Below are 27,680 nucleotides of genomic sequence, written 5' to 3' on the forward strand. Positions count from 1 at the left end.
AGTTCAGTGAAAGGAGTTTTAGCTCCGTGTGACTGTCCCTCTTTGCTCCATAATCAAGTGTCCACAATCCCCCCGGTGGGACAGTAAGTAGCTACTCAACAGTCATCTGATCTGAGATGGCTTAATTGGACCCAATTCTTACAGCCCGGTCAGATCAAGGTCTGACTGTGTGGGATACAGATCTGCTGTGGAATACTTGACACTCTCCAGTGGACCCTGACCCACGTCTCAGCACTCAACCTGACCCCCGGTTCAACCTGGACCTCGAGCTGCTTAACCCCCCCCTTCACCTGATCCATGTATAGCGTGTACACTGCGCTGTGATTAATGCACCGAAAGCCAGTAACATAAACAAACAGTAACAGGCCGGGGCGCCGCATACACAGTGAGAAGAGGCTCGTTAGTAGACGCTAATCAGCTTAGGACGCTCAGTGCCCACCGGCTCTAAGCTCTTTACCGACAAACCCAGTTAGGAAATAAGCAGCAGAGCAAGTGGAGAGCGAACTGTCGGGCGAAGAGATCAAACCGCCACACTGTTTCTGATTTAAAATTGAAGTTCAAATGTAAAGTGAATTATAAATAAAGAGCATTTCTTTACTAATGACTGCAGACTATTTACCAGTAAAAAATGCAAACCAGAAGATCAGCCGTGAAGAAAACGTATTTACTATTTTATCTTCCCATTCATTATTTTTTAACTATTCAGTAATTACAGGAGATAACTGTTACACACATTAAAACAGGGTAAATACAAACTACAATACTGCCGAAAGACGGCGTCTCATCATAGAAGGGGGCGTGGCCTCGACAAAGGGGAAAATATTTTGGGGAGACACAATTTTTCATTCTTTTTAGCCATTTTCTCACAAAATATACACATATCTATCACATACAAATAGAGTCAAGTCTAAATCAGGTTCATATGGATGTTTATTGACAGGAGATTGTTCAGTAGAAGTTAAAAAAGGCCGGTCGTAGCTAGCGCAAGCATTACTTACAAGAAGCACCTTGTTAGCGTTCTCCATCATTCATGTATTTATGGAATGTTGAACCACTTTTCTCCTCTCCATGCCTTTGTATCTTTATTTAGTAGAATAATATATTCATAATTTGTTAAAGTCATTTTTCAGTCATTTAAAGTTTACATTTTTTCTCCAAATAGTTTTCCCCCTTAACTGTTTTAAAAATGACCATATATGGGCGATTCCAGAGATGCCGTCTGTATCTATTGGGAGTAATACCATTTAAATTTATGTGAATCAAAAGAATGAATAGTAATAATAACATTAATAAAAAGGTGCGTGGACTTTTTGCACATATGCTGAGAGAACAATCACTTTGGGGCTTTGAAAAACTGAAGGGGTAACTTTACCCCCTAAAAACGCTGAAGAGAAGTGGTCCTGGGAGTGAACAGTGTGGGTGTACAGTGGGAGGGAAGAAGAAAAAAAAAAAAATCAGACAAATAAGAAGTGTGTGAACGGAGGGGAAGCGGGCCCTCCTCCTCCGTGCACTCGCTCACCCCAGTGGGGCCTGTGGGTGGCTGCGCCGTTCCTCTCGGAGCTCCCTGGGCCCGGCATACATCCCATACCACAGAGCAGCACAATCAGCGCTCTGTGGCCCGGCTCCTGCCCCATCCAGAGAGGCTGGCCCGCTGCCAGATACTCACACAAGGGCCCATGTACATTCACCGCTGAAGCACAAACACGTCGATAAGGTCACAACTGCTTCACATACTATTGCCCTCATCAGATACGAGGAGGAAGTGTTGCATATGCGCGTGGATAAGGGGTGGCTTTGTTCGCAGCTAATGTAAAAAAAAATAAAGAAGAAAAAAGAAATGAGCGCCATGAATCTTGCTTGTTTGCTCTGGGGCCGACTTCTCCTCACAAGGATTCGCAGATTCATGAATGAAGTGCCAACCTACAAAAGAATATTTTCAATCTTGCTCAAACTCCTTTACCTTTAAATCTTAAAAAATCTCCTACAGCACTAAATCAATCACGGCGTTCGTATTAAGTTACACATTTCCTCGAAGCATATTCTGTGTTACGCAATATACTGTAGGTACTATAAGCCGGTTGCCATATTGCCTTAAAGCATTTTCAACTGGAGCCTCACCTTAACTTGACGGCTTATCTCAGAAAAAACAGCCACAGCCTCTGAAAGCAAACATGTCAGTTAAAACAATCTCTCTTTGGATCGCACTAAACTATGAATCCTGTCACCCATCTGTTTTTTTTGACAGATGGCTTCAGTGGCAACTTAAAAGCGTTCGATCGCTCAAAGACACGGCTGCCCCGAAGTTCTTTTATCTGTGCGTTGTGATTAGTAAACAAAAAAAAAGAAAACAAAAAAAGAGAAGAGACATCAAGTGTGAAAAAAGGCTAAACAAAAAGCCCACTGAATGAGAGAAAAGGCAGGAAGAGGAGGGAAGCTGGAGGAGAGACTTGGAGAGGCGAAAGCGCTTTTGTGCCCCACTTCAATGAGAACGGTATTGACAAAAAGGGACAGGAGGTCGTGTGAGTGGTAGTAGTCTGTGAGGTAAGTCATGGCGCCAGGTCAGGGAGGGTTACTTCGGCCATTAGCTGAGCTGCTTTGGGCTGATCCTCATTTCCGCAAAAAGGTGACTGGACGGGCCAACTGGGATCTCCCCTATTCATAGCGGCGCGACAAGAAGATGAGCGTGGACGGCTTAGGAGGAATGTGCTCAAACTTAGGCAGGGTTTTGTAATTAGGTTTGCGATTGATGAAAGACCGACGAGAACAGCTCGACTAATACATTAATCATATGCAAAACAGAACCAGTTTTTCCAGAAGTCTAATAACGATTTGTGATTATTTGTACAGCCTTAGCAATGACACTTAACAGGATTATCAAGAAGATACAGAGCCCAGAGGCATTAGCTACGTCTCCTCCATGAGTAACATTTCTACTACAGAATGTCCTACACCTGACCATGATGTTTGCAGAGTTTTAGAAACATCCCCGACTATTATGTAAGTCGAGAGACCAGTGTTGAAAGCAGGTGCTGTAATCGATTGCAGCCCTGTCACTTACAACGACAGGTTCAGCCGCCTCTTCCAAAACACACGCATTTCGTTTTGTCCGGAGGCGCCTCTTTGACGGACCGAGCTGCCAGCGCGATTCATTCCCTCCGCCGTCCCATGTGCGCGTCCGCGAGCCAACTGCGTGTGAATAAGGCAAGTCAGTCAAAACATGACCAGAGTACTGAGCCATTAGCCGAGGTTTTACTACCTAATTAGCATTTGTTGGGCCTGGCAGCTGATCAGAAAGCCCACAGGAAGAGAGCGAAAGGGCCACTGCTCGCGCTGCTGTGGGAGTGCCCTCGAGCAAACAAACAGTGGAGGTTCAATTTCGACGAGGATATCCCACTGTTTACTGTACGGCTAGGACAAGCTCTAGGCACACGGTGACTGTTTTTCCAGTACGGAAGATACATCAAACAAGTTTACCTTTGAATTCAACACTGACCAGACAACACTTGTACCTAATCTATTTTTAATTCACATAAATACACTTGCGCTCATGTGTCTGCCAAAGCTTTCATGACCCTAAAACCCTGTCCACACATCGAGGCTATCCGACTCTTTTGAATCTATTCTTCACTATGGCACAAAAAGGAGAGTCCCAGACCGTGTGGGCCTTCAGTGTAAAACATGTAGAATAGGCCTCCAGCACTGTACTTGTGACCATAAACCTAGCTCAAGATCTGGAGATGGGTTCCTACTGCTCCTGACAGGCTGGGGCATGCTTTCAACACGTTTTAGATGCTTTTTTTGTTGCATTTTTGTATATCTAGCCATCAATATATCTGTCTGTGAATATTCTTAATTGTTTCGGTATGACATAGTAGTGCAAGTGCTACCTCCAAGTTCAGCCTTGAGGTGGAAGTTATCTGTTACAACCAAGTTTCCGGAAATTAGACCTCAGCCTTTGTCCGCGTCTGGAATTACCGGAATTAATCACAACCGCACGCGGGCACCAGCACACATCGTCCTATCTGCTGATCTAAGTCTTCAAGGCAAAAAAAAAACTACTCAAGTCCCTACACTTGGCCTTGACCGCCTGTGTCTCCTCTCCACGTCACTGAACCAAACTACGCGATGTGGTGGTGACGGGGGGGGAAAAAAAATAAAACAAAGAAAGTGAAACGCGGTCAAGGTTCTGGGAAGATGAATGAACAACAGACGGGTGATAATGTGCGAGACGCGCAGAAGGAGGCAGCGGGGGAGTGAGAGCATGCAACGGATGCACTGCACGAATAAGGCATCGTAGCTCGTCACCACAGCAACGCAAATAATGTATGACGCACGCTTAGTCATAAAAGGTAAAATACCCAACGTTATTGAAGGTATCCGGTTTGGATGAAAGCATGACTTAAGAAAATAGTTTGAAAAGAAGTGGGATTTAGATGAAAGAAAAGGACGTTTGTGGTTGCCAGCTCGAGCACAATATGCAGCATTTAGTGCACGTAGTCACTGCAAAGTAAAAAACAGACTTTTTTTGTATTTCATGCTCATTCTTCTCTTAACACTTGATGTCAATTGTGCTTTTCTGATAAACTATAGCAGCAAAGACAGCCCTACATTAGCCTATCCCACGTAATGCAGTGCTTTAATGAAATGAACAGGGCTTTGGCAGTAATGCAAAAGATTTAGAAGTTGTGTAACTTTCCACTTACTTATGATAAGGAATATTCAAGTTATAGATGCGAACAGGCTTTTGTCAGAATGACGCACGACACGCAAGATTTCCTGTGCATCCATAAAGTATTGGTCTTGCAGAGACAGCCTTGGGTGAAATGTGGGCTATCAATGCACTAAGTACTTTTTTAATGAAGCTTATGTAAGTGGTCAATACAGTAAGATCGCAACAGTAGTAATATACGTTCATTCAGTGCAATACGACTGCAGGCAATTCATTGGTTCCTTAGCTTTGAGTACTGATCGTAAAACAGACTTAAAGAGCGGCTCTTTTCTGTCAGGAAGCACTGATCTCCTAAGGATCGGCCTGATTGATTTTACGCTACATGTAGAGCTGCTGTCATTCATCACTGTCATACTGTAAACAAATCATTGTAAGAGAAGGCAAAGATGGTACCGTTTCCATTTTTTTCCCATCAGAGGCTTAAAATAACACGCCACACCTACCTAGCCGCTGAATTAAGAGTACTGAAGAGAACAAATGTGTCGGAGTCAGCCCTATAAAAATTGGTTTATGCGATTTTTGTTTAAAGCAGTACTAAGTAACTTGTTTACCTTAATAAATCCTTTCCGTAGTCCCTCTGGGGTTAATACAAGTGTTAATGGGATGATTGGAAGGTCTTTCATCTCCCCCTGGTGTCTCTGGCCAGAAAACCACAATTGCAACTCTGCTGCCTCCGGGTCGAAGGCCCCAATACACACTAATGGAATCACGAAGAAGCTAACAGGCTAACGGGCAAAGCTAACTGCGGGCTAGCACCACTTAAACAGTATTTACAGCCAAGTTTGAGTGAAAAAAGTGATCTCCATTGTGTAATTGGATGTACAACATCCTTCTCTCCCTTTGTCTTTTCTGTCAGCGTAGTATTTACTCTCATGTGACGCTTATGGCCTCTAGGGGCATCAGTTAGCACTGCTTTAATTTGGGACTTACCATGTAGAAATTGTTTTGTAAAATATCATAATTATATTGTTATCACAATAAAACACAAAAGGTATGAATACTGCATTTTCAGTTTTGTCATTGCATATTGTGCAGCCCTAGTCCAAGTTGAGAATCCGGTCTGTCCAGGAGCCATACTTGCTTTGATAGCAGCTTGAGTATAAGCAGAAATGTTCTTTTTCTTGGGGTTTCCTAAAAGCAGGGTGTGCAGATACAATTATGTTCTGTCTTACTAGATTTATAGAAACTTTTAGAAACATGCTGTACACTATAAATCATGAAGATGAATTCCCTACTGTGGATTGTAAACTTGCAGTTCGCTACAGCTCTAAGTTTAGCCTCACAAACAGCAACCGACTTGAGTCTGTGGGTTATCTTTACATCTTGTGCGCACCTGCAGCGCTGGGCCTATAAACAGGCCTTTTAACCTGAAATGACAGAGTGACACGCCCTTCAGTGGAAAGTGAGACGTTTGGACTTTAAACACACAACTTAAAAACGGCCTTTCCCAGGTGTGCGTTTACTGTATGTATAGTTTATATGGAGTGCACCAACGCTCCTTAGTGTTTCCATAAAGAATCAGCGAGGTCTGCATATTCCACTGAGATGGTTTTCACTCTAACGTCTCATTTTCCAACAAGATCAAGACTTTATATAATGAATACATATAGCAGAAAGGCTGTGGAACAACTCTGGCCATAAAAATATCAATGATTGGCTTGGGCCCTCTAATAAACAGAAGTACCAGCTAAATAGAGCATCAGCGTGAGGGAAATGTTTTGACATATCCCCCAGCGCAGCAATTCACATGCAAAAAAAACAAGCTTTTGCCTGTAAAAATTGGGGCAAGGATTAGCATAAAGAGCATTTTTTATTTTTAGGAAATTGACACACATTAGTTGACTGTATACTAAAGACTTCACTCATACAAAGACACGGCTCTGTGAGGTAACTGTCCCGTCCCGCACAGCAGCTGGACCTCCCCCGTCACAAAGCATACCAGCCAGAGAGCCGCGCGTGTTTTGTATTCAGTGCGGATTACTGCGCCAGCCGTGGGATCCACCTAATTGGGCAGAAGGGGAGGTCCGGGATGAGCCTGTCCCGCTGCAGTGGGGATGACCTCATCAAAGTCTGTTTTTGGATTCAGTGGGAAAGAACTCCTCAGCTTTCCAGTGCTAAACGCAGCCTTCAACACTCCACTTAACCCAAACACTGGAGAAATGCTGCTACGTGCACACCACCGCTCAGACCAAACGACTATAGGCAATTACACGGCCTTGATCAGAGCCCATGGACCGCTGCTCTCATTTTGTAAACCCGTCTGGCCCCCCATCCACCCATCCTCCTATGGGGTAAATTGGTTGCATAATCAATTAGGTTATAGTGTGGAAAATGTCTTTCAAATTCCAACATGACGAGGCGTGATCGCTGCTTTTCTATATCTGTGTGTATGCAGAGAGTCCTACACCGCAGCAAACCGAATCAGAGAGATTAATTAGAGGTTAATAGCCAATGAATTAATCTTTTTGCAAGCTTCTATTAAATCAACTGTTAATCTCCCACATATCTGACTAATCCAACCATAGGTCACCTAATCCCCATCAAACGACATAGAAAAAAGGATTTTATAGATACTGGATTCGTAAATTAACTTAAAGATTTTCGCATGACTCTGAATTATGCATTTCCATAATTGTGGAGCCCGTCAAGTGGTTATTTTGTTGACCAATATTTTGTCTAGAATTTCATTAAATTTCCTGCTTCCCAAACCAGTCAAATTCAACATTTCAACAAATCTGGGTCTGTTATAAGTTTCCTGAAGCTGTGCAGTTTGAACATCATTTGTAAAGTCTATTTGGCTGATTGAGATTAAAGATCTCATCAACTAAAACATTTTAATCGACAGAACTACACTTTGCACACTGCGCGGACGTCGAAGTACTCCGAAGGTTTTATTACGCCATACAATATAGAACCCCTTTTTATTTGCTTAGAAAATCGGCATGTTTGCTTTTGTGTGACTAGACTTCGTGCAACTACTCTATTATCTACTATTTAAATAGGGGAAGAGCTTGGTTGCTTCTTACTCAAGCCCGGTTTGGCCCCATAGAGGAGAAGAGGAGAGGCTAAATGCTAACATGTTCGGTCTTTTTGCGTGACTGAGCACACGCGTAAAGACAAGACAGGTTTGCATCAACTCGTCTATGCTCAAGTAAGAACATATCTCAGTATGGAACAGAAGTGGCCTGTTCCTTTAAATAGTGTAAATATGACTGGACTGACCAATGGGAGGAATGAGAGTGGAAAGATATCTTTATTTACATCTAGAGCTGAATTAAAAAGGATATTAATCACGAAATAAAGACATTGCCCAAATAGCCGATTGTCGCAGGGGTCAGATGACGATTGAGTATAGGTTTTTATTATCTTATTCCAGTCACCCAGCCGCTGTTGGCTTGTGAGCTCGCTGCTGTGAACTGGAGCTGTGTCTGCCTCCAGCACATTTGCTCTGACACACAAACACACAGAGGCTGGGGTCATGTCCCATCCACGTGGTTGTGCTTTACATAACACTAGTGCTGTTAAGTCTGGCCTACTGCTGGCCCCGTTTGTCACACCGTTTCGCACAAAGATGCCATTATCTCAAATCAGCGTTCCGCTTTTGTTGAAGGTACAAATACGTGGTGTGACACTCGTGATGGAGGCAAGAATGTCGCGCGCCATTTGAATGACTTGTTTTGAGTCATTATTGTTAAGCTTATACCTGACATTCCAGTTATAACAGTGCACTTTAGAAAGCAATTGATTCATTTGTGTCACTAGAGATGAGCTATTACAAAAGCATTACACAAGAGCATGAATAGCTCATAAAACGCGGTAAATTAAAAAATCATCTATGCTATTTTTCCCTGAAGTGTGTCTCTCAGGGAAGTGTTTTGAAAGAGCCACGGGTTATTTTGAGGCTGGCAAACACCCTCCTCCAGATGGTGAAGAAATAAAATAAGTTGGTACGGGGCAAGGGGGAGTGCACATAATAAGATTCCCTCGCATGGCTGTCCTGCAGGGACCGTGGGAGTGGTGCATGATTTCATTTAGATGAAAACATTTTGCCTGTGAGATGCTGCAAAGCCATATTGCTCTGGGGAAGGTCGCGGGATTCCTTTTGGGAAGTAGGCCAACATTATTTGAGAAAAAAAGTGTTGCAATTACTATTAAATCTGCAGTTTATCTTATCTTATCTTATCTTTAACTTATCAATCCATATCAAGTCTGAAATGTGACTGCATTTCAGATCAGAAAATGGAACATAATATTTTGTATTTGTAGATTGCAAAAGTAGATGATTAATTGCAATGATTCAAACTGAGATTTTGCTTGGACTGTGATCGACTGTGCAGCCCTAAGGAGAAGGTCTTGCTTCATTGGCTGAACTTTGTGTTTTCCAAATGTCAGACATCTGAATCGCGCGAGGGTCAAAAAGTTACTGCTGACTTACTTAATTGAAAAATGCCCCAGATAAATTTGCTCACCTAAATTGAATGAAATCATTTCAACCATAGCACATTGCATAAGGGGCGTCCGACAGGATTGGCACACAGCCCACTACTGATGTTCTTTTTTAGCTCTCAACAGGCTGTGCCAAAACCAAGCACTCCTTCTGAGACACACAGTTCCTGCACAAGTTCCTGCACAAGTCCCTGCTTGTTGGAGGAAAAACCCTGTAATGACAGAAAACTGGGGCTTTAAAAGTTGGGTTACCCTGCACTTAAAAAAGATTTCCACTCAATTTCACATTCTTTTTGAGCTAAACCATTCCAGCGACGAGTCCCTTTCTTTAACAATTTGGTGACAAAAGAGAAGGCGCCAAAAGATGAAAACCAGTTGAACAATGGAGCACGCAGCGAGCAGGAGGGAGGGAAGGAATTTCAAAAATCTGCCAGTTTTGATGTCACACTAGGACAAAGATGTGAGTGAGAATAGAAGACGCAGCACAACAATGGAGTGGAGTGGATTCAAACCCAGAGATAGCGTCTAAAGAGCAGAGAGGGGGACAGGCAGGAGGCGCAAAATTACAGAGTGAATTTGAGGAGTCTATGGACCGGGCCCTGCTGAGGCCTGTCAGCCCACCACGGCACAACACGCGAACAAAAGGATCATTTATTGAAGGAGGAAAGGGGGGGAGGCAGAATAGAGTGATGAAAGGAGGGGGAACACTGTACGCAGGCAATGGAGAGCGCTGGCCTCTATCTCAAACATTCACAGCCAACGTGTAACATTCCCCCCACCCCGCCAGTGCTCTGACGTACGGCCAGCGCATATGGTCCCACTGAGGAAGCCCCGAGCAGTTCTCTTCGAAATACAACCAGTCAACGCTGCATGCTTCAACCAACACAGCTATAATTTGCGCAATAAAACCGAGACGACAATGTATGAACGCAGACGTGAGGAGCTTACAAAACCAACTGTTGAGCTGAGCGGTGCCTCTCTCACCGCAACATCCCGTGATGAATTTTCGCTAATGCCTTAAATTCTTTATTAACCCCAAGTGTGGAGTCAACTTTACCGCAAAGCCCTGGAGTTCTCAGCTTTAGCAAAACCAAAAGTACAAATCATGTGCGGACTAGCAAGCTACATAAACAACTGGGCTTGGCAGGAGGCATTCAGCGGGAGCCCCGCAGTGGAAGGTTAAGTAGAACTACTAAGGACTTTACTGTTGCGTGTAAATCCTTCTTTGTTTAATGGCTGCTTTATCGGCAAAATCTGCAGGAGCCGAGTCATTATCGAGCCAAATTAAAGCCAACACTGGAATTGGCGAGAAAGATGTTATTCTGGAGGCCGTGAATAAAGAGAATTGTTCTGTAGCAAGAACATCGAATCATCCAATAAAGTAAATACCCGGGCTGCACAATTCTGGAAAAAAAAAACAATGAACTGCGATCAGGTTTGTGATTTATGTGATGATTATGTTCTGTGTGTATCTGGGCACTTTCTCGGAAGACTGAACAGCTAAATCAATGCAAGAATCATATGCATTTCTGAACAGGGTTAGCATGATTTATACATGACAAATCCTTAGCGAGATAGAATTTTTCTTTTTTTCGAAGTTCAGTCTTTCAGTTCAATTGCGACTAATGATGCAGCCCTAGTGGAAAATACACAACTCATGTGACTAAACACATACAATGATGGCCTGCGAGCTACAGCAATTTAAACTATCATGGCTAAGTGGTACTTCTGTGCCCCATCATTACCACACCTGACTTTGGATACAAACAAACAGCACTTCATCCACTCGGTGACCTCTGTGTAGTCGACATTTTAATCTGTAACAGAGTTGTATGGTCGCACTGATTTGCCTTCCAAGTAAAGAGTCAATCATCAATGACTGAAGGGTCAATAAAAAGAGTTCAACAGTTCACAAACTTCAGGCTGAATGCTTCAATTGAAAGCCATTCATTCCCCTTTAGTGTTAGTGCTATTGGAAAGTCGAATGTACAATTAGCTTAACTGGGCCGGCATGTTAATAGATCACTAAATGCATTATTGACTTCAAGTGGAGAAGTTTTGCAATGCTATTAATACATAATGTTTCAATACTTGCATAAATCTAAAAAAAACAATGAAACCAAGGGAAAAATCATTCATGGGTCTGTGCTGTTTCTTTTCAAATTGAGATGATATGAAACCACACAATAAAGTTTATATTGATTTGTGTGCTGATCCATATCTGTTACGGCTTACAGCGAGTAGTTAAGTGAATTAGAGTAGTGTTATTTTAATCTGGCGCCCAGTGATGCTTCATTACACATGTGATTGGATTTATCCTACTGAATCAAAATCGAGACAGACAGGAGGAGGACAGAGAGAGAGCAGAGATGCATTGTTTTAAGGGATGATAATATGTGCATTGTTGAAGCGTCTCATACCTGTTCCCTCCTTGCTCCCGCCTTGTGTCCGCAGCTCTTCAGATTTGTAGAAGTCGATGCTCGCGTACGTGTTAAGACTGGAGTTGTTGTTGCCCCCGACCGCTGTGCCGACTCCCCCGCCGCCGGAGCCTCCCGTGAGCAGGGAGAAGAGGCGGGAGGAGGCCTGGTTACCGGAGGGCCCGTCCAAGCCCAACGGGGGACCCTCTTTGCTCACCAAGTCCAAGTCTATGTAATTAAGGCCTTGCTCCGAGGGTGAAGCCTGGTTGTTGGCGGGGAGAGGCTGGGAGGGCGGGTCAGTCACCGCACCGTTGCCCCAGAGCAGGGTGTCGAAGCCGAGCCGACGAGCGACAGCCTGAGCATGCTCCGGCAATAGCGTGGCAGCGGAGGAGGAGGACGTGGATGCGGGGTTCGGGAGGGGCGGGGGAGCCAAAAACGTTTCCGAGCAGTGCCTTCGTCGTCCTTGGGGGTCTGCCCTGATGACTTTGGCGCCGTGGTCTGGGTTGGGTCCTTTGGCGAGAGGGAAGTCCAGATTATGGGATAGGCCGGCGACAGAAGGGTCAGTCCGGTTTGGGGAGGGAGCCTGGGGAGAGACGCTGGATGCGGTGGCGCTGTTCAAACTGAAGGCCATTTCTGTGTAGTCGCTGCAGGACGTCGGGGATTCCAGCTCGGTAATTGAAACTTTTTCTCTGCTTTTGCGACGTGTAGCCTCGGGCACTGCCGCTTGCTCTTCACGCAAACTGACCGTGACCTCTTTGCTTGTTTTGGGTGCATGGGCCAGCGTTGGCGGTGTTGGCGGACTGTGGAAAGTGGGGAAAACTAGAGGGACGTGTGAATGAGGCGAGGGAGAAGGAGACGGGCCCAAGTCCATGTTAACGTACTCCGAAACAGGCAGCGGGGAGATGGGGGCGGATGGGCTTCGGGAGAGAGGCGCAAAGTTGCCCAGGCAAGAGATGGGTCTGTTCTGGGTTTGTTGAGTACTCGAACCATGAGGCAGGGATAAGCCATGTCTGAGACCCCTCCCACGACCTCCTCCGATTCGAGGCTGGCTACTCCGCTCTCCCTTAAACTCAATGCTGACGTACTCCCCAGGACTCTTGGGCTCAGGGGGAAGGGGATTCTCTCGCACTCGTGGAAGAGTGTTAGCCTTGGAAACGTCGACAAACAGGCTAACAGGTCTAGTCTTACCGCCTCGCTTTGGCAGCCCATTTGACATCTGTTTCTGCTGTGGCTTGGTTCCATTTTTGGGTTGAGAACCTGGGGCTTTACTACTGGCTCCGAGGGGTGGCCTGTCGTCACCGTCCCCCAGACTTTCATTGCTGGCTGAGCTGGAGGAGTAGGATGACGACGAGAGCGACAGGTGACGACCGCTGGCTGAATTACCAGTTGCCGCTTGCTCCTGACGCCCCGCCACCGCCCGCCCCATTCCCCTGCTCCCACTGGCCCGCCTGCCCCGCCCCAGCCCGTCATCGAAATGTCCAGAGGGGTTGTGTTTGTAGGAGCGTGGCAGAGAGTAATAGGAATACACCATCTTGGGCGTTTGTTGATGAGAACTGTTTTCCAAATGAGCGCTGTGATCTGGGGGTGGGGGGCTGCCGTTGATAGAGCGCGCACTGATAGGGGACATGTTCATATAGTCGCTACCTGCCCTGCTGTCCGCACTGCCGCTGGTCATCCAGGCGCCGCCCGACAGACCCCCTCGCTGGTCGGGAGAGCAGCTGCTGTTGGGAGACATGATCATGTAGCCATCAGAGTTGGGAGGTCTGATTTGCTGTGGGGGAGACACACTGTTGTTTGGCGTCATGGCCATGTAGTCATCCGCAGGTTTAGAGTCCGATTCAGGGACAGACACAGCCATAGACTGGGAAGTTAAAGCTTGGGGCTGGGTAACACCAGGCAACATGGACATATATCCATTGTCCACGGCAACATCAACGCTCCCGCCTCCTCCTCCTTCAGATTTCAACTCACTAGCCACATCCAAGTATCCACTCCCAGCTGCAACGGACTGTCTCTGTGTGGAAGAGGATGTTGTCGTAAAAGATTCCCGGCTCGTACTCCGCGACATGATGGCGTAGTCAGCCGATTCTTCGTCTGTTGGCTCCTCTGCCCTGCGCTGTCTCGGTACCAGCCTCTCTAGAGCCATAGGAGGCAGGGACGCCCGCTTACTGAGCAACCTGCGCTCCGCTTCACATTCACGACTTGAAGAACGGCGCAAAACTCTCCTGGTCTGAGACTGGGAGCTGCTGCCTGGTGTTCCCGGCGTTGGCTTGGGGCTGTTAGTTAAATTACTTGGATTAGCGCTGCCAGCCTCACTGCCTCGCTGTCCCATCAGAATGTAATTGGCCTCCTCATCGCATAGAGACTGGCTGCCCACACTTCCCACAGAGCTCCCAGGGAGACTTGGGGAAGGCAGAAGTGTATGGTCGCCCGGACTGGAGCCGTACTCATCAGAGGAGCAATAGTCACTGGGGGAGCCTGAGACTGACGCTCGATGAGAGGGCACACGGCTGTATGAGCCACACCCCGGGCCAGGAGCGGAAGATGGGACTCCGCTAAACTCTGGGCCGTGGCCTGAGCTAGAGGACAGGCTTGGGGTTGCAGACGGAGCTGGGGTGGAAATTGAGCGCATCAGTCCCAGGGGAGTCTTAGCAGCTGAGGTCGGGACTGAACGGGTGGACTTTGACCTGAGGATCGGGGTGGTGGAGCAGGACCTGTTGATGGAAGGGCTGGAGTTTGGTCCTTGTAGAGGGGTGGTACCCACTGCATTCTCCTCAGTCTTTCCGCCGTCACTGGCAGTGCGGGATCTTGGGAAACTGTGTCTCGGAGTGGGAGAGGCGTTGGCGCTGCCTACGCCAGCACCCCCTCCATTAGCTCCCCCCGGAGGTTCAGTTCGGGGCCGACGGGTGAAGCCCACCTGGCTGGGAGGAGGGTTTGGGTGGTGGCGGCGGGAGGGGACACTGATGGGATTAGAGGCTGTGGCTCCGCCTCCTGGGCCAGAGCTGGACTGCGACTTGCTCCGTTGCCGAAACTCCTCACTCAGCGCCTTCATGGCCTCTAATAGAGTTTCATGCATGTTTTGGGCCACGACTGAATCATCCACCTAAAAAGCAACAAATGTGCAGTGAAATGTTTCAAATTCATGACTCTATATTCACTGTTTATCAGGAGCTACTAAGTATAGCCTGAGATCTGGTGAGTGAATATGAGGGAGTCCTATTTATAAAATTACCTGCATCCAGAACTCTCCAGGGCCCGTCACAGCCGACCGTCCAACCTCCACGAAGAAGAAGTTTTCTGAGTGGCCGCATCGTCGGACATTCATCAGTTGTAGGACGACAGCCGCAGCGTCAGAGTTCAGTTTGACAAAGTTGACGGTCTTGTCAGTAAGGCAGAGACGGTAGATTCCCACCAAGTTCTTGGCTTGACCTAAGCCTTTGGGCCACACCTTCACCTGCCAGACCTCTTTAAAAGCAGGTCCCGGAGTGGGCAAACCATAGTCGCCTCCTTCTGCTCCGTTGTCAGTTGGATTTTTACCTGCAATAACAAAAAGCAGGAATCGGGTTTAGAGATGATTCTTCACACATGAGCATGTTGTTTGAAACTAAACTGCTGCAGCAGCAATGTTGTGACCTTCACAATACTGGACTTAAGTGAACACCTGTAGAAAGCACCCCTATTTACATTTGTTGAAGGTAGAAGCCATTATTGGGCAGGTTTTGCTGATACAGGATTTTTAAAGATTTCTGAGCAGATCTGAACTCCGAGTGCACATGCAGCAGCTTGACACAAGTGCCTGCTGCAGGCTTCATACCTGAGGCCTCATTCGTCACCTACATATACACTTCCAACATGACCTGAAAAATTAAACTGTTGACAGCTGATGCTCCTTACAAAGTGATGACTGTCAAAAACCACCCCTGTGGAAAAGCTTGGACTCTGTCAATGAAGCGAATATTCTGCTGAACCTGAGTGGCTGGAAAGTAAAGAGCAAGCACTCAATAAGAGACACCTCTGGAGTCTTTGTCTGCCCACAATAGACAGAGTTAGTGGCTAGTAAAACCGTTTTAGGGGAACACAAGCGCTCCATTCAGTCACTGTATTAGGTAGACATTAGTAATTACTGAACACAACACAAGCCTCTTTGTTAATCTGATCGTGCTATACTAGCCCTTGAGGAAAAGTGACAGACTTGATAGCATTTGGCCACCTGTTTTCAGTTTAAAGCAGTTTAAAGACACAATTATCAAACATCAGATAACAATAATGTGCCTATTAGGTCCAAAATTACTCTAATAATTTCAAGCTGCAGTGCTAACTGTCTGAGATTATCTTAAATATTTACCTCACTTGCTTTGTATTGACAACCAGCCAAGGATTAGTCATGAAATATGACCCATGGATATTATCTGAGGAATTGCCCTAGATATATTTAAGAGCATGTCATGGAGTGTGAAACTCTACATTTTATCTTAATGATTCTAGACTTTCTAGGTTTCCCATGTGGATATGTTTGAACAAGACAAATATCAAACTAAAACGCAGATCATTTATCTTAATGACAGCATTTGAGACTCTTCCAGAGCCCACCGTGGGAACAGCATGTCCTTTATAAAAGCACCTGCCCTGGGAGCGTTTTTTGGAGAAGGATCAGAGCCTTGGTGCTCCGCTATAGGAGCATTGCAGAGCAGTCGCATCACACAAAAGCACGTTTGCATGAGTATGCTCCTCTTTTCCCATGGTCGGTCGCTTCTGTAATCCCTCATTGACAACCATATGTGGACAATAAGCCTCGGCATGCACATTGGTCTCCATACTAGCCAAGCTTCCGTTATAACAAGTACGTACCAAGATCCTCTTTTCAAAAACAGTTACTTGTGATTGCAAAAGACAAACTTTAGTTTCCCTCCCCCCCCTAGAAAAACTGCAGACTTGAAAGACTTGAAAGAGACTTAGAATAGCCATTTTGTAGCGAGCCATGGAGGCTGTGGCTTAGTGGCTGTGTGTGAAGGCACTCCTCCTTATATTAGATGACTCATTCAAGGCCATGCACAGTGAATTTTGTGTGCTGCTTGTTTCTGTGCAAGGAGTTCTGTTTGCCAGCTCGATTTAGATTTACAACAGGAAGGGAAGGTTTGGGGAATTTTGGTGAAGACTGAGGGAATGAGATTGTGGAGATATGAAGGCCATTACATGCAGGGCAACAGCGAGGGTCAAAACTGGAGCTGAAGCGCTTGTAAAGATGAATTAGACTATTTCAATTCTAAGTTTGAAGCTTTAGGATAGACTTCTCTGCCAACTCAATTCAACTCAACGTGAATGTCGCTCAGTTTGTGCTATTCTTTTCTACGTTAGGTGAACTGCTGCCTGCATCTGCAAAGAACTGAAAGGAACTAACTTAATGCAATGATAGTATAATATGTTTTTATTAAATGCTGTATTTGAATGAGCAAGCCATTTCTTCCCTTGTTGTAATGGGAGGCAAACGAGTTTTGTCTACTATATTCCTATTCTCAACAGCTCCCTTTGATCTTTCAAGAAGGGCCAAAAAGCTGCAAAGAGGCTGCATTTTGTCGAGCGTACAGTATGTTCTTTTAACCTAAACTAACTTTGTGCCCTTAAAAACCCCCTGGTGCCTCTCAGGATAAGCTCTAGGGGTTGTCCCTGAGTCCAGTGGGCGCACATCGTCTTGTCCTATTGAACATGGCAGGCTTCTTTTGTGGTTACATAAAGCTTGGGTTGATCCCACACAGACTGGTATAAATTATAGATCGCCACTGGCTTTTCTTTAGTGCAGCGGTTCTCAAATGGGGCTTGGGACCCCAAACTGGATAAAGGGCAGTTTTCAATGGGCTGAAAATCACTATTAAATCATAACTATATTAATTAATAACTATTGATGAATTGGTTAAAGTCTTTTTTGGGATTATCATCACATGTATAGACAATATATAATTTCCCACACTGACCCAAGGAAAAGAGGTTATGAAACAATGACCTTCCTGGGACCCCTATAGGACGGCATGACAGAACAACACACCCGTAGCAGGTGAGGACATGAGGAGAGGAAGTCAGATGCACTTGAAAGAAGCAACACACCTGGAGGTACAGAGACCTGCTGGTTGAATAAGGGCATCGTGAGCACAACTCTTTTTCAGTCCACCTTCCCCTCACCTTGGCGACCGCTTGCGTGCCTGGTCTACAAGTTCATGCAAGGTTGCTTCAGTTTTTTTTCATCCGAGAGTTACACTACAGCATCTCCCCTCTCTTGGTAAACAGAAAACAACTTACACTAGTTCGTTCTTTGGCTCCTGCTGCGTGTTTACCCTCCACACGACCACACAGGGCAGAATTACACGGGGCTCAAAGAGTGGCAACCTCTGGGGCCAACACTGCAGTCTCAGGCAAGTTTGAGATCATAAACTGCATATTAAGAAGGCCATAATCTAACCCAGTTTTCTCAGCCAAGATTTTTAAAGACTTAAATTTGCAAAGGAGGCACCCTGTAATATTGTTTATCTCTTTTCCCTTATGAAGGTTTAAGAGAGGTATAGAGCAGGACAAAATGTTTATCCCCGGGCTCTTAGATGCTTGCTGTGATATTGACAGCTATTCGCTCAGTGGCAGTCTGATTATTGTTATGGTTATCACGCAAATCCTCAGAAAGTAGGTCTCCTGTGGAGGTCTAAAGCGATAATAGCTTTAACACAGCAAGAAAGCAGGGGGGCATTGTTAGCGGACAGTGCCTCTGGCAAAGATAAAAAGAAAATGCTTAAGTGTTGAGCTGGTGTGTTTAGCTGCATATTTGCCAATAAGATGCTGATGATGCCAGGCATTAACACTAGCTGCATTTTTGTTGTATTTTATGTTCATCTACATATAACCAAAACTGTCAAAACCACATGGATTATTGCTGTAGTGAAAGCATTAGGTGCGTAGTTATATTTGAAGAAGACTGGCCACGGTGGTCAGTGAGCAGAAACGTTAAGGCCAAGCTCATGCTCACAATGTATTGCAAAAAGCCAGAGATAATGCAGCAAGATTTAGAACAAAATCTCACTCCTTAGGTGCAAATGCAGACCGCAAATCGGGAAAAGCCGCTCTGGCACTAAAGCTCCCACCAGGTTCCGTTTCAAGTTTTTGACCTCACTGCGCCGCACGCTGTGTTGCAGCTGTAACATCATTAATATTACACCGTGAATCGGAGGCTTAAAACACTTTTTCCGACACTATCTCCGCTACTGTGTGGGTGCCACCCCCCGTGTGCCATTCCAGGTTAGCAGTAAAGGGCAGATAGCAGGCAGCTGTGTCCGCGGATGAACCTGATAGCTCCCTAATCTCTGGCTGCCATGTGTGCCCGTTTAGTCTTCTCCAACTCCTCGACTTCCTATCGCCTTATCCATCGCCCGACATCTGCGGAGCCGCATCTGGGCCCACACAGGGGGGGGGGGGGGGGGGGGGGGGACACAAAGCTTCCCCGGGACCAGTATCCGCCTCGGGTCCATTTCACATGTGGTTCCAGTTACCCGCAAGAAGACAAAAGCGCATGAAATTACTGCTGATGCTCCCGAGGTTGGCCGATTGCTGCCTGACCCCAAAAATCTCTGACAGTCCGTTTTAAAGCAGCCGTGAAGCTGGAGTTCGTCGGTGAGTTTTAAAACACAGTGTCCCTGTCAGTCATCTGGCAGGAACACACGGTTCTGCTGAAACAAGGCAGCTTTCCCATGTTTAACACTGTACTTTGCATAGTAATGATGCAATTAAATGTGCCTTTTCTTTTTTCCAATGCAAAAATGAAGCTGAGTTTTAAATCAATGGCAAAAAAGAAAATTAGGTATTAAAGTGGATGAATTTGTGCTTTCTTTTTTCAATGTTTTACTCTTTTGTAAGCAACATAAACAGATAACAACTGTGATGCAACGCTACAATCAATTTCCCCCCATGAAATTAATCTCTCCAATTGAATTAGCACGTACACGTTACCACACATGATTCGTGTTAACATTGGTTTCCCACTGCACAATTGAATTTCTCTGAGGTATACCAACAGCTGGACACGAGGTCCATCCTGACCCTGTAAGGTTGTTGTCTTGCATCTCTCATGAGGAGGATTCCACAGGTTTGCACTCGTGTCTAAATGCAGTCCCAACAAGCTTATAAATCCCCAACGTTGAACTTCCTGACTCCGCGAGCAGAGCAGTAATGGCTAAAGATCAAACTGGCAGCGATCAATAGCGCCGGGCTGTAAATGGTTCCTCTGCATCTCGGGGCCGACCACTCGGTCACGTCCAACATATGTGTACTCATCCGCTAAATGGATTGTGTTGCCGCTGGCTGTAGCCAACTGTCAATCAAATGCAGGCTCTTTAATTGACAAGTGGCCAATGGTAACTCTCATACCTGCCGTGCTTTACTGTAAACAGGAAAGTCTGGATCTGGGAAGTGGGAATGAATATAAAGCTACACAAGATGCAGGCCTGGGTTAGATCTTTTGATACAGTATTAGATTTAATGCATTTGTCTTTTCATCATCCACTTTTGTTCTTTTTATTCAAGAGCAATAACGCAAACTGCAGTATAGAGTTAACTGCAGTTCATTTTACTGCCCGAATCTTAATAGGAACTGGGTCTTACATATTGTACTCTTTTAGGTTAAAGGTGCACTATGTAACTTTTTAAGTGAATAAAAAAATCTTAATATTGTCCGTATTTGACCTTTTAGTGACTCTGTGGCGTTATGGGTGCAGCTTGGCACCTTTGCTTTCCCTCACAGTGGCCTTTATGACGCTCCAGGATCAATTGTATTAAGGGGTTCGTACCAAAAATTTGCCAGAAACCCAAATACAGACAATTCCAGAGAATCCTCGAGGCCACTGTGAGGGAAAGCAAAGGTGCCATGCTGCATCCATAAAGCCACCAAGTCACTAAAAGTTACATAGTGCAGCTTTAGTATTACCTAAAGTAAAGTAAGAAAATGGTGTGCTTCATTTTTAATAGAAGACACTGCTTTTCAATCCAAGAAGCTAAACTTTAGTCTTTAAACAGTCACTGAGTAGTGGCTGATTGATAAGATATTAGCATTATAAGCTCTGGTGGTGAAACTAATGGCCAGCAAACTTAAAATGGAGTATTTCACCAACGTCTTACCATTAATTGCTTTCATTCTGCAACAATATACAACATAGGGACTAATTGGCCTCGTGACAATTGGCTGCACACTCAGTGATTACGAGTACATTGTGTTGAGCTGTTTGTGCGACTAAGCAGTGGGGATTAAGGCTAAAACCAATAAAATCATAAAAAGGGTGCAGGACTTTCATGCACCCGCTCGGTCTCTCCGTCAGCCTCAGGCACTGGACCGCGAGACACTAATTACCCGCTAATTGGGGAGACGAGCAGCGCTTAAGTGCGGCTTAGAGTTTAATCGGTCCACTCGACAGGGCAAACGGTCACATCCAGATCCAGAATAGGATATTTACCAAGAGCGGACGTATTCAGTAAGAGGATGTATGTGCAGCAGTAATTATGGGGTACATTCGCTTTTTAGTAAGATAAAATGGGTTCCACGGAAACAAAAACTCAACAAACTCTGTCATTATTCCCAAACAGATGTCGCATCCAAGCTGATTTATAGGCTCTTCAACACTGATAGGGAAAGTTTTAAGTGATAATCGGTTTGTGGCGAGCATAGAACATTTACAACTTTGGCTGCAGCGGAAACAATCATTTATTCAACATAAATTAAAACTGATTTCCCTGTATCATTTAATGTCGTGTTATGAGGGTTTCAAATGCATTTTACAGAAAACACAACACACATTTTTCATTCGATTGATTTTCTAGACTGAGAAACTTTGATCACCACACTGAGGAACAAAGATGCCCCTTTGAAACGTTTGCTGTGGGTAAAGGGACTATTCAGAGTTTAAAACTGTTAAAATTATGTATTTTCCTCCCTCTAGCCTACATGTTCCAACAATGTCCTAATGTGTAGAATGAGCCCAGACCTGTTCACCACAACTGCCTCTAAAATCCTGCACTGTCACTCAAAAAGGTGTCACTTCAGGTCTGATGTGCCGTCATGCACTAGCTTAATATAGAAGGTGCAGCTACACGCATGACCTGAGGTGACAGTAGTGAGTATAAATGGCTAACTTGCATCTTCTAGCCCCTTTAACATTTCATTTCACAGAAATTGCCTATATTTGGAGGGGGAATTCTTATTCACTAAAACAGTCAGGTTTAAATGTAGGTTTATTTTGCTGATATAGGCCTTTATGGATATTATAATGTATTAATATCATCTTCTTCACCTCTTAACCCCCACCTGAACCGAGCACATTTTGTCCAGTTTGGCTTTACCCAAAACTAAAAGCTTCTAGCGACAAAAACGAGAAGAAAACAAGGATGTAAATGCAAACAAAGCATCAAAAGTGACCAAAAAAGCCACAAAAGAGCAAAGAAAAATAACTAAAACGAAACAAAAAGCAATGAAAGTACAACAAAAACTGACAAAGAGCCACAAAAGAGCAAGTGACACAAGAGCAAAAAAATGGATAAAACAGTGATGTGAAAGTGTAACAAAAAAGTAACAAAAATTCCATAAAAAAGCAACAGAAGAAAGTGAAAGAGTGACGATGACAACACGGCATCAATGCAAGGAAAAAGATCAGTTTAGATCAGTTTCATAGGTCTTAGCTTTCAAATGAGCCGTTACACTGGCCTATAGGATACAAACTAGATATCAACAAATCCTAGTAAAAAAACACAACGCATATTCCATATAAATCTACGAAGGAAATTACAATCAGCGACACGATAAAAGAGAATGCCGCTTTCATGTTTAGATATGTTTAGTAATTACACAGCTATAAATCACTTGCTTATGATTACTTAGTCTAACAAATACCTCAGATTAAAGATAATAGGACAGGTTTACATGCTGTGACCAGTGTATACAGTCCACAATGACATCAAAAAGATAGAAGCTACACAATCACAACAGGTCAGACACTGTTGACATATAGATAATACCTGTCCTTAAAGCGAGTCAACGCTCAGACAACAATAAAACAGGCGGCCGCTATCACACATGCCCTGAATGTTGCATGCGGACTTAAGGGTGTGTCCATTCCTCGCATTAGCTCCAAGTTGGACTCAAGACACATTGTTTTATTGAGGTCAACAATTCCCAGGGTGTTGGATTGCGAACAATACCCCGTGGCCCCACCTCAACCTCTGGCTAAGGCTGAGTCTTGATAAACTGTTATACACTTGATCTAATCTTAATAATCACGCTCGGTCAGAAAGGTGCCCTCAAGCTTGAAATTGCACTTGCTTTCCCACGAACAACAGAATAACAATGCAAAGGATGCGAGTTCTCCCCACTTCAGGAGACGATCCCTAAACCCTGACACAGTAAGCAGCATTGAAGGCCCATCATATAAGGTAGTCCAGATTATTTTCTCTACCGTATCCCACTGTACATTGTTCTGTGAAGCTGCTGACCCCACGCTGCGCCAACCCAAAGCCCTGTAATTATAGAACGCCTCAAGCTGCTTTCCGACACCCCCCCCCCTACGGCTACCGGCGGGATTTACGCAACCCTACGGCTACACAGGTATCGAGTTGAAGGTGTGGCGAGTTGGAAAGTATGCGAGAGGCACAGCGCAGCATCCCGTGTCTCCCTCTGGTCTACGAGCTGTGAATACTTGCGCTGGGACAAGTGAGGGACAAACAGCGGACTGTACTAATGGGACTGGAGCGGATTGGGGATCGTGTATAAACTGCACCAGCCCACATACCGGGCGATGCTTGTTACAGCGATGAATCCTAACACTTCTAATAGAGGGGCATGTATTTAGACATTGTGCAGCAGTAGGCCAAGTATTTCCAAATGTTTCAGGGAGTGCACACTATCAGTTTATAAATGGCCTTCATAACATGTCAGTTGAGATACTTACATTATTTTAATGACTGTATCAACCTCTTCAGCTTTTCCCTTCTCGGGTCACTACAAATGATCTGCAAAGCTTTACTCTAAATACTATACGTCTGAATATAGGACATTATCATTTAATAAATCATCACCTTTATTTGATGAATTTGAACAAAACAGAAGCTCTTGATCATCGCCTCTGATGCAAAGACCCTCCTGATCATGAACTTGGTGCGTCGGGCTCGTCTCAGAAACAGCCTCTTAAGTAAGTGAGGAAATTGTGGTCACTTTCATCTCGTCACGTCTTGTCTCGTCATTGATTATTGCAATTCTGTTGCCTCTTGTCTCAACAAGACGAGACTCTAAACGAACTATAGATTATACAAAATGCTGCCGCCAGACTTTTGACATGTGCAACCAGAAGAGTCCCATTTTGTCAAGTCAACTGTGTGGGCAAATTTAAAAAAGCACTTCAAGACTTTGTAATTTAAAGAAAGCTGTGATTGTGATTTTTATCTGCGAAAAGCACTTTATAAACTACTTACTTAGTTACTATTTGTCCATAAAGCAATTTGATTTCAAGGGCAATGCAAGACCATAAGAGTCACAAGCCATTCACGTGGCATGAACAATCTAACGGAGACAGCAAAGTATCAATAACTAGTTTCATCTGTGGGTATCGCTTTTGACAACCCTATAGTCACAGACATTTGCATTGTCAAGCCAGTATGCCCACAACTGTACACTGTACAATGAGACAGGTGCAGCAGTACATTGCGTTACACTTGCTGATAGTGCAATACCAACAAACGCACCATACATCGGGAACCTCGCAGCCCGCCGAGGCATATATGACAGTCTGTGGCCTCATTTGCGCCCACATGCAAAAGTCCATAAGCTGCACAGCACACCACAAGAAAGGGCCTGCCAGCGTGCAAGTTTACACAGCAGCCGGCCGCAGCCCTTCTGTCGCTGTCGTACAGAGAGATTTACACTGGAAACCCAACACTCGGAAACAACAAAAGAGGAGCACAGGGGAGCCGACGGCGCGACACAACCGACTTGTAATTTCAAAAACAGTCATGGCGAAATCGAGTGGGCTCTGCTTATTCTCCACCCGCTGAGTGTTGTGAGATCATTGTGCATTTAATCCCGGCTTTGCCTCACTCAGGGACACTTTTCTTAAAACTTTGGGGTGGTGGGAAGAGGAGGGGGGGGGGACTGCTTAGAGCTCCCCAGGCCGCCTTGCATCTCTGTTCCAACATCTGTCCATTTACTTCACTGTCTCTCGGAAAGTCGTCGAACGCTTGGGAAAAGTGGGCAGTACACACAAAAAAACACACAGAGGGAGTTGTGTGTGCGAGCGGCGGGGGAGGCGGAGATGTTGACATGTTATTAAATTTAAAGGGCTGCGCTTTGAATCCTATAACGCATCCACTGGAAACAACTTTGAACTTTAACAAGAAGCGAGGGCTATGTCCAATTCAAACTCCAGTCCTGAGATGCGCTCATCCTGCTGCCCAGTGATCGACTAACAACGCGATTTTGTGATCAGTGGGCGCTGTACATTTGGATAACCATGAATCAGAATAAACTAGGTATGCAGATGATGTCACAGCAGGCAGCAGAAGCCAACTGAGTGTCAAAGTTGGGTCGTGAACTTGTTGAACACACAGGATTCTGATGTACAGTAAAGTCACGCCAACAAAAAGAAGTGAAAAGGAAGGCAAAAGAAGTGTTTTCGAACAAACTTAAGTACATACATGGAGGTAGATTTAGCTGAGGAAAGTAAATAGCATGGCCGATACATTTCAATTTCTGGATTTTTTGCTTTATCCTCTTCACACAGCATGAAAAACTGCAACTACTGCCCACATCCCAGAAACACCACTCCTTCCAAAGTCCAGTATTGACCGTGTATCTGCGTGACCTGCTTTTCCACAGGTGTTCGATGTGAGCCTGGCCGTACAGTCCCCGCCTCGTTCGCTATCAGCGACTTTATGTAACACGGGGCAGCGGGTCATGTGTGGCAGCAGGCACCTTGGACCGGCCTTATCTCTGTGCTTGTTCAGACTGAGTCACCCGTTCCCACGAGAGGTGGCCCGTCTGGTCTCTCGGCTGGACAGGTGATCTCTGCTGTGGTCGCCAACCCTGTGCCGACAGCGGTGTTTACTCAGCGGCCCGAATAGGCACCATTTCAGACATTTTAGCAGGTAGTGGACGGGGCAAAGTTTAACTAAAAGAGCGTGCATCCAAAAGTTGAAGACTTTGCATGCTTTGGGTTCTCAGTGTCAAAACAGTTGCCAAAGTAGAGTAGATGTGGCAATCTTGCACTGTTGAGTCATGCCTAGGATCAATGCTGCATGACATGTAATATTGCAAGGTCAGCAGGAAAAATGGTTAGTAAACAAGAACGAAGGGTGTGTTTGGACAGAGAAAAAAAAAGTTGGCAGTGGAAAACAATAATGCTCCTTGTTGGGTCCAGACGCGGAAAACAGTTGTTTGTCTGGGAAGATTGACAGTAAATATCAGGTCTGACACATAAGTGACAGAGTACAGTTTAAAAGGGGGTCACAATAAGAATAGGGAGTGAGTGCACATGGCCAGAATTGAACCCTAGCAAACCGTGCATAAAAAGGTTTACTCCATGTCATCTGATAATGGGCTTGAATGATCATGAACACTGATGTAGTATCCTGATCTGCAGTGCGCCTCTGCCACGTTTCCCCTTCACTCTCACACTCACACGCGCACGCAGCAGCCCCCCTGACACTGTCTTCACTGTGTTACTTTTAAAAACTAGTTTCTACTCACTTTTGCACTGCAGATCCACCATGGACTGGTACCACTCGTCCTGGTCCGCCTCGCTCTCCGCCGCCACGGCAAAACTCTCGGCGCGCGTGTACAGGACGATCATGTGCTTGTTCTTGGAGTCGGCCCTCTTGTTGATGTTGAAGCAGGTCTCCAGCGGCAGGGCTTTCTTCGGGACGGGGGCCTTGCTTCGGAATTTCTTCTCGCTCTCGTAGTACTCGAGTCGGGCCGGGCCGCGCTCGGACGCGCTCCTCAGCACGAAGTACCGCCGGTGCATGGACTTCTGCTTTCGGAGGTAGCCGCTCTTCCTCACGTCCTCGCAGCCATGAGGTTCGAGCGCCTGGTTCTCCATGACAGCTTTCCGCAAATAACAAATAAAAACAACTTCCCCCCCTCCTCCTCTGCAGCTTTCTTTCAGTCTGTAGTGTTTCTGCAAGTTTGGGCTGACGGTGCCGCTCCCCTCCCGCTGCCCCACATTAACGCAGGCATGGAGTGAGTGAGAGAGGGGAGGCAGAGGTCGGGCTTTCGGGGGTCGCTCCTGTCCCGGTGGTCCAGCTCCTGCAGCTCCAGCTAATACCAGTCTGTTTGCAGTCGATTAGCGAGCGCTCCTCTCAAGCCCCACAGGCGGAGCAGCAGCAGCAGCAGCACAAGTTTTTAAAAGGGGCACTCGGGTGAGCACATGCGCCTCGGGGTCGACGCGCTGCTCCCGTCCTTCCCACAGCACACACACTCTGTCCTGAGCGCTTTGACTCGTTTAGTGCATCGCGGATCACAAAGGTCGGTGCATTCCGCTGCACGCTGTCCGCTGCCCGTCCACCCCCGGCGCCTTGTTTGGCTCGGCTCGTGCTGCCGTAGTGAGGAGCGGGACTGTCACTCACTCTGCTCTAGTACTCAGGAACACGAGGCGTTCACGGGACGCGCCAATGCTGCGAGCGCAGAGCTCCGGGTTTTCGCGCGCTTGTGTTTCGGATCTCCCTTGAATTAAATAAAACCCACACAATATTCTGAAACCTTCCCTGAGTCGATAAATGCGACCGGTAGCTGCGCGACGGATGATGTAAATACTTAAGGGCCGCATTTACGGATGTGTAAGTTTGTTTGGCCCTTGGCGGTTTGAAGCGGTGTAGAAGACTTCCTACAATTTCTCGGCTCGTGAACGCAGCATCACTATGAGTGTGTAATATTTCAGTGTTGACGCTCCACTGAGCCCATCCTGTTCTATTTATTGCCAAAAAAATTCCCCTCTGTCCACTCGTTCTGTGTACACATGTATGTCTGAGCTACTATGTGCAAAAGGTCTGTTTAACACATCATGCACCACACGTGCACAGATCGACAT

The 27,680-nt window shown here is 45.7% G+C and overlaps 1 protein-coding gene across 1 annotated transcript in view; it reads right to left on the minus strand.

Annotated features, from left to right (window-relative positions):
- Positions 1-27,362, minus strand: part of LOC306980356 (insulin receptor substrate 1-B) — a 39,725-nt gene extending 12,363 nt beyond the window's left edge. The window contains exons 1-3 of the mRNA XM_079579704.1: positions 26,345-27,362; positions 14,825-15,129; positions 11,596-14,695 (exon numbers count right to left, since the gene is read on the minus strand). Of these exons, the coding sequence (XP_079435830.1) occupies positions 11,596-14,695; positions 14,825-15,129; positions 26,345-26,693 (3,754 nt within the window). The 5' untranslated portion in view covers positions 26,694-27,362. The remainder of the gene's footprint in view (positions 1-11,595; positions 14,696-14,824; positions 15,130-26,344) is intronic.
- Positions 27,363-27,680: the final 318 nt, after the last annotated feature.

Source organism: Gobius niger, assembly GCF_951799975.1.
Source record: "Gobius niger genome assembly, chromosome: 21".
Lineage (NCBI taxonomy): Eukaryota > Metazoa > Chordata > Actinopteri > Gobiiformes > Gobiidae > Gobius > Gobius niger.